At 40.8% G+C, this 7,835-nt stretch overlaps 2 protein-coding genes across 4 annotated transcripts in view; one reads left to right on the top strand and one right to left on the bottom strand.

Moving 5' to 3' along the window:
* Positions 1 to 3,656, top strand: part of Tomm20l (translocase of outer mitochondrial membrane 20 like) — an 11,626-nt gene extending 7,970 nt beyond the window's left edge. Inside the window, exons 4-5 of the mRNA XM_005343186.3 lie at positions 2,369 to 2,511; positions 3,603 to 3,656. Coding sequence (XP_005343243.1) covers positions 2,369 to 2,511; positions 3,603 to 3,656 — 197 coding nt within the window. The remainder of the gene's footprint in view (positions 1 to 2,368; positions 2,512 to 3,602) is intronic.
* A 64-nt stretch (positions 3,657 to 3,720) lies between these two features.
* Timm9 (translocase of inner mitochondrial membrane 9) overlaps positions 3,721 to 7,835 on the bottom strand; it is a 13,573-nt gene continuing 9,458 nt past the window's right edge. For all 3 annotated transcript variants that reach the window (XM_026780165.1, XM_005343187.3, XM_026780162.1), the window contains 3 exons: positions 6,569 to 6,633; positions 5,832 to 5,927; positions 3,721 to 4,238 (listed from right to left, as the gene is read on the bottom strand). In XM_026780165.1, coding sequence (XP_026635966.1) covers positions 4,104 to 4,238; positions 5,832 to 5,927; positions 6,569 to 6,607 — 270 coding nt within the window. In that variant the 5' untranslated portion in view covers positions 6,608 to 6,633 and the 3' untranslated portion in view covers positions 3,721 to 4,103. The remainder of the gene's footprint in view (positions 4,239 to 5,831; positions 5,928 to 6,568; positions 6,634 to 7,835) is intronic.

Below are 7,835 nucleotides of genomic sequence, written 5' to 3'. Positions count from 1 at the left end.
TGTCCTGGAACTAGCTCTGTAGACCAGGCTGGTCTCGAACTCACAGAGATCCACCTGCCTCTGCCTCCCAAGTGCTGGGATTAAAGGCATCCACCACCATCGCCCGGCCTCAGATAGTCATTTTTAAATGAACTAAAATTCAACTTTAATGAAGTCAAAACTGACATGATGATATAACAAGAGTAACTCTGCATAAGCTAGTGGAAGTTATGCTAAACATCTCCATTTCTTTCAAGTCCCAGTGCAATAAAAAAAAATTTAATGTGCACTGGCATTTTGCCTGCATGTGTATATGAGTGAGTTGCCATGTGGGTGCTGGGAATTAAACCCACATCCTCTGAAAGAGCAATCAGTGCTCTTAACCACTGAGCCATCTCTCCAGCCCCTGCAATCTTTTTATTCATAATTCTGTGTACTTTTCCTAAACAGGAGTCCTCAAATTGTATAAACTAGGGGTTCATAAGTTAGGGCACTTGCTAGCTGTGCACTGTGTAGGTAAGTGGTGGAGGTGAGACATCCACATAGAACCACCTAGATCCTTCCTGGACATGGGGAGATTAAAATGGACAAAACCTCCCAAGTTTAGCTTTTATTGAAGATGTGAGGAGTTATAATTTGAACTGTAATTTTAAGTCAAAGGGGGAAAATGTCAGGTTGTTTCTGTTAAGAGCTTACTGCACAAGTGTACACTGTATGTACATGCTAGGCCTAGACATGCAGTAGACTATACCAAGTACACTCTTCAGTGTTCATGTGACAACAATGACATTCTCTAATAATGATGCCTCAGAACTGATGAATTATTTTAGAACATCTATGGTGCTGTCACAAAACTACATATTTTTTATCACATTTTATTCCCAAAGAGCTATCACATATTAGTTTAAGCTTCTAGGTGGGTAAGGTACAAATTTGGGAATGATTGAAACAAAAATGCAAACACATTTATTTTTCCTTCCCAAAATTGGCTTAGAGCTAGGCGGTGGTGGAGCACACCTTTAACCCCAGCACTTGGTAGGCAGAGGCAGACAGATCTCCATGAGTATGAGACTAGCCTGGTCTATAAGAGCAAGTTCCAGGACAGCTAGGACTATTACACAGAGAAACCCTGTCCTGAAAAACAAACAAAAAAAATTGGTTTATAAATCTTTTTTTCATCAGAATGTGTAATTGGTGTTAATATATATAATATATAAGTCTTGTTTGGTGCTTTGATAACACAGTTATTTTTTAAAAGTTTAACCAGAGGCAGGGGTTTGCAAGAGTTCCAGGTCAGCCAAGACTGGCTACATAGTGAGAACTTTCCTCAAAACAACCAAACTGGGGCTGGAGAAATGGCTCAGTGGTTAGGAGCACCAGCTGCTCTTTCAGAGGACTCGGGTTCCATCCTCAGCACCCACGTGGTGGCTCACAACCATCTAACTCCATCCAGTCCCAGGGGGATGCAATGTCCTCTTTTGGCTTCGACACCATGTTTATACTGCAAAGACATACATGGAGATAATACCTATACACATCAAATACATTTAAAAAATAAACACACCAGATGTTCCATCTCTCATACTTTACCAAACATGGATGGTCCACCTCATACTAATGAAGACTTACAAGATTAAAAAACCTTGCATGGCCACCCTCCATGCCCCAGACAGAGCATTCCCAGTGCAAGAGTGCACATCTAAAGTGAGTAACCTGTGTAATCTAATTATTCAGATGCCTAGTGCCCCCACCGGTGCTCTTCACTCATCATAGCCATTATGTTTTTTTTTTTTTTTTTTAAGCTTTGGAGCCTGTCCTGGAACTAGCTCTTGAAGACCAGGCTGGCCTCGAACTCACAAGAGATCCGCCTGCCTCTGCCTCCCGAGTGCTGGGAATAAAGAAGTGTGCCACCCCTTGGCTGATATGTATTTACGTTTTAATGCTTGCTGCTTTCTTCGTAATTTGTAGAATATACGTTTTAAAGAGTATTAAAATTTTGCCTAAAGTCTGGCGAGATGATCAGCAGTTGCAGTGCCTATTGTTCTGTTACAGACAGAACACTAGTTAGCCCCTAAGAGTTCTAGTCCCAACCAACATTTACATCAGGTGCCTCACAACCGTCTGTAACGACAGTTCCAGAAGGTCGGGTGTGGTGGTGCACATCTTTAATCCCAACACTCAGGAGGATCTCTGTGAGTGTGAGGTCAGCTTAATCTACATATCAAGCTACATAAAGACCCTACTTCTAAACAAAACTAGTTCCAGGGAATCGGGCTTCTTTTCCGGCCTCCACAGGCTTTGTACTTGTGTACACATAGACCACTCCCCGTAATTATTAAAAATAATAACCCTTTCAATTTTTTTCTTAACTTGTACCAATCTGTTTCAGGAGAGCATGGAATGGGGGTTGAACATCTCACCAATGCCCTTTTAGTGTGTGGGCAACCCAAGGAACTTCTGACGTTTTACAAACACACACTCCCTCCTGAGGTATTTCAGATGCTACTGTACAAAATTCCCCTTATCTGCCAGGTGAGCACGTACTTAATTATCCTGTGGAATATTATATAACCAGGTGAACTTGATTACAGACAAATAATGACTATGGTTGTGGACTCCAAGGTTCTCAAGTACTATCTAGTTCTGGTTCTACTTTCATTAAGGTAAGACTAGCTTATTTTCTGTGTTCTATTATAGCGAATTATGTATTTTACTTTGTATGTGTTTCAACATTTCAATTTTAAAGCAGAATGGTACTTGTCACTAACGTTGACAAAACAGAGAAATACCTTCGTAAACCTAACATACAGGGTTAACAGTGCGCTGCGATGTGACTTTAGATTGGTAGCAGATAAAGTCCATTTAGAAGCTCTTCCTTTTGCCAGTTTGGGTTAAAAAAAAAGTACTTAGACTTACTCGTTAGAATTTTCTGCAAATGTTGAATCTGCTTCAGAATTTATTAGCCATAAGATACAAATTCAACTCTGGTTCATTTTACTCAATTGGTCACATTAGCTGCATGTTATTATTTACACTCAAACCATTCATGTTGGGGTGTGTGTGTGCACGCACTCAGGCACCATGGCATATGGGTCAGGGCAGGAGCTAACTGGGTAGACAGTTCTCCTTGCACCACGTGGTTTCCGCTGATGGGACTCAGGCTGTCAGGCTTGGTATCACCAATGCCTTTAGCTGCTGAGCCCTCACTAGCCTGGACTGTTTTTTTTTTTTTTTTTTTTTTTTAACTAATACTTATTTATTTATTATGTATACAATATATGTCTGCAAGCCAGAAGAGGGCACCAGACCTCATAACAGATGGTTGTGAGCCACCATGTGGTTGCCGGGAATTGAACTCAGGACCTTTGGAAGAGCAGGCAATGCTTTTAACCACTGAGCCATCTCTCCAGCCCCTGGACTCTGTTTTTAAACAAACTGTAAGGCTATATTAGAGCATAACAGTCATAAACATTTCTGAGCTAGCCTCAAAAGGGATGTTGCCTAAGGATCTTTAAAGTGCAGCCAGGATAAAACATGCACTATCTAATGTGACAAAAGCAGCAAGGAAGAGAGTAGCCATGCCTTGGAATAACTAGCACGTAACTGTTTTGTGTATCTACCAGCAACTTGAAGCAGACATGTATGAACAGAAGTACTTAAAGGATTATCCTGACTGAAGCATCTCAACGCATCACAGCCCAGACAGAATAGTGTGTTCTGTACAGTAAAAACAACCGCTCTGTGATACTTTCATTTATTTTACTTCTGGTAATAAACTTTTTCTATCTCATACATGATTGGACACATTTTGCTTTTAAAATTAACAGTCACAAAGAAAGAAACTGGTTTATTTTTGTATCAAGGTGACCACGCAGCTGAGTCTTAAGGCTCAACAACACTGCATCATCTTACCATTTCACTTCAACAGTAAGGCCTTCTGTTTTGATTCTTTCTGGTGAACAGTGATTTTGGTTTCTTCAGTGGTTTCCATTGGTCAGGTAGTCACGACAGATGGCTGACCACCACTCCTGCTGTGCTTCAGGGGATTCTCCCAGACGAATCCTCATTTCCAGTGTAGCAGCTGCTGGCAATCTTTCAGTGCACATCTGTGCCTTGGCACTTTTCTACCGGGGCTGGCCCAGGAGTCCTGCTTTGGCTGCCAGGGCTTCATTCTGCTGAATATGATATTCCTGAAATCTCATGGATATTCTCTGTGTCATTTTTAAATATTTCTGTAAGCAATGTTCTGAACAGGTAACCTAGAAATACAAGGGGAAGGTCCAAAAGGCAACACAAAAATAAACATTCTTGTATTCTGAAGGAGCCACCACTGGGAACTTTGCTTTTCTTTAGGTAGATCTGCAAATTAAATGCTCTCATTGGCTTGCAATAATCATAGCTTTAAACTGTTTATGCTTTCATCCACTTGCTAGAATTAAAGTTTATGAATTCCCTATTAGTCTGCAGGCACAGAAGCAATGGTGTGCCCTGCCTTCATGAAAGGTCTGGACCAGATTTTCTACAAACTCAAGGTCCAAATGTTTAAGCAGTAAAAGGTTTCTTACTTTGTTAATGAGAAACTTGTTTCTGCATATTCTTAATTCACAATCTTTACTTTTCTCTTGAGCAAGGTCTTGTTATGCAGCCAGGACTGGTCTGGATACCAGAATCTTCTGCCTCAGCCTCCCAAATGCTAGGGTTCCACTCATGCTTAACCTCACCCACCATCAAACCTTTTGTTTTTACTATCTCTGAAGTGACCCAGACTCAGAAAGAATGAGTTTTCCAGGCTTTCCCTCACATGCAGACCCTAGAGTATATCCTATATGTGTATATATATGTAAATGGATATAAATAATACAAAGCTTCACAAGAGAAGGTAATGTTAGGTGGTAAGAATGGATGGATAATCCATTTAGTGTTGCTTGTGAAAAAAAAGAAAAAAAAAGAATGGATGGATTGTGGGCAAAAGGACACATCTCAGTCATGAATGAGGGTAATAAAGCTATTTCTTCCCCCAATTTTAACCTGTCAAAATTTTTATTCTTTTCATGGTGGATCTGAGTTCAAGTTTCTGGATATCCAGATAGCAAGAATCATTTTTGCCTGGGAAAGAATCTGGCATGTGCTGTTCCTGAGGCAGGGACTGAAAGTTGGGTTTGTTTTTCAGTCCCATTGACCATCTGTGCAGTGGGAACTTGACATGACTGGTCACTGAATAGATCTATCCCCTTTTGAAAAAGGGACTTTTTATGTTTGTTATGGAGAGGGGCTTAACAATTAATTTTCACTCTTTTTTCTTGCTTAAAATTATATCAGAACATTCTACTTAGTGTTACTTAATATGTAAATTTTATTGCTATAGATAAAGTATGGTTTTTAAAAACAAAAGTATCACATGATCAACTTCCATTGTCTACAAGTATAAAATTGGCAAGGAATAGCTAAAACATATTCCTTTAAAAAAATGAATATCATACTTGGTATCTCCTAAACTTTGTAAGTTAAATTATCTAACAAATTAGATTTTGGCATGAATGTTTACTGACTTCTCGACTGGAAGAAGTTTCTCACTCTCAGCAGATAAACATCTTTTAAGGACACTAAAAGCTGAGATGCCGATTAGACTGGGCTTCGGTGGTCCACACGTGAGCTATGTGCCACCACATTCACACACCCCTTTTCTAAAGCCAATCTAGATTCTCAGGGCCAGATCAGAGCCGTACCAAGCTTCTCTAGAACTGTCATCTTGTATCACTAACTTGGTGCCGCGGGTCATGACTGACTGGCTCCTCTAAGAATGGCATGTGAATGGCAGCCTGGGGAAGTCTCAGTGAGCGACCTTTGCATACCTCCTCAGGTTTCACCTCTCTCGTGGTGAAGTCTTTGACACAGTCCAGAAAGCAGCTTTCCGTGAGTCTGTTGTAGGTTCCCAGGAACTCCTTAAACTGGAAACAAGACGTGTTTTAAGACTCAGCTTTCCCGCCAAGATGACTGGAGACTCAGACAACGAGCCTGGCGCACCGTTTCTTCCACCCCTTCCCTCATCTGGGGTCTTCTGCTGACTTAAGCAGCTTCAATGCATACGCTCTTACTTTCTAGTTGTACTTTTCTCCTCACTGTTGTCCAACTCAGTTTTTACAGCCAGCTACAGGAGTGATGTCTGACATCCTGGCTACTTAAGGGGCTGAGGATAAGGACCACCTGAGTCTGAAGGCCTAGTATGAAGCCGAAAAGGCAACATAACAGGATGCTTTTGCGGCCTCAAAAACAAAGCAGAAAATGCTTTGCCACCTAACTTACATTTTAATGTTTTAAAATATGGTTTGAGGGAATGTATTCTTTGTTTTGAGTAAGAATTTAACTCATGATAATTCCACCCAAAAGCATGTAGCTCAGGATGGCCCATCTCTACTGCCCTTGGAGATAGCATCTCTACAGAGCCCTGCTGTCCTAGAAGTCACCGTGTAGACCAGGTTGTCTTTGAACTCTGAGAGATGAGCTTGCCTCTGCCTCCTGAGTGCTGGGATTAAAGGTGGGTAACACCACATCTAGCCAAGATCCTTTCCCCTTAATTATAGTATCTTACCTGTTTTATCTGGTCAGATTCTGGTATCTGTGCAGCCATATTCTTTCAGTATGTTTATTATTCACCTGATTTCAAAGTTAAAAAAAAAAAAACCTTGTCAATTTATAAGTGTATTTTTAAGACACCCAAAGAGATAGCTGTTTATATTTTATAAATTCCTAATTGTATATAATCATAAACCATAATCTCACAGATTTTTTTTTTTTTTTCGAGACAGGGTTTCTCTGTGGCTTTGGAGCCTGTCCTGGAACTAGCTCTTGTAGACCAGGCTAGTATCGAACTCACAGAGATCCGCCTGCCTCTGCCTCCCAAGTGCTGGGATTAAAGGCGTGCGCCACCACCGCCCGGCTAATCTCACAGATTTTAATGACAGGTTATTTTCTAATGCCAGCTGTGGAACTCCCAGGCCCTGACTTAGTCAAATCTCCAACAGTAAGTCAGTATCCTACTGTCTGGCAAAGCTACTTACTAAAAGCCCCTTTCATAGCAGGGATTTAAGGAAAACCAAGGAAATTCTCAAATTCTTCCTAAATTTTCATAACTATCCTATTGGTTATCAATTCTGGTTACTAATCTATGTAATCTACCAATTGTTGACAAACACTATTTTTAACAAATGTTATTTATATTTAAATCAACACTGGCTCATGAGAGATACTCAGAGTTCTCAAACAAAGTTAGAGGAGTTTTACATTCTTCTTTTTTTATTTTCTGAGACAGGGTTTCTCTGTGTAGCCCTGGCTGTCCTGGAACTCACTCCATAGACTAGGCTTACCTTGAACTGACAGAGATCTGCCTGCCTCTATCTCCCCAGAGTTAGGATGGTGTAGAGTTCTGTTGTGTGTTGCGTTCATTGGTTAATGAATAAAGAAACTGCCTTGGCCTACTTGATAGGGCAGAACTTAGGTAGGCAGAGAGGCAGGGATAAAACAGAATGCTGAGAGGAAGAAGGCAGAGTCAGGGAGACACCATGGATCCTCTGCCTGAGACAGATGCCTGCCGGTAAACCAGTCACATGGCGATACACAGATTAATAGAAATGGGTTAAATTAAGATGTAAGAATTAGCCAGCAAGAAACTAGAGCTAATGGGCCAAGCAGTGTTTTAATGAATACAGTTTCTGTGTCGTTATTTCGGGGCTAAGCTAGCCGGGCAGCTGGGATGAACAAGCAGCCTCTCCCTACAATACTGGCATTACAGACGTGAGCTACCATTGCCTGGCCTAAAAGTTATATATTCTTCTTTTTTTTTTTTTTTTGGTTTTTCG

The sequence above is a fragment of the Microtus ochrogaster genome, chromosome 1, assembly GCF_000317375.1.
Source record: "Microtus ochrogaster isolate Prairie Vole_2 chromosome 1, MicOch1.0, whole genome shotgun sequence".
Lineage (NCBI taxonomy): Eukaryota > Metazoa > Chordata > Mammalia > Rodentia > Cricetidae > Microtus > Microtus ochrogaster.
This window is presented reverse-complemented; position numbering and strand designations above follow the sequence as displayed.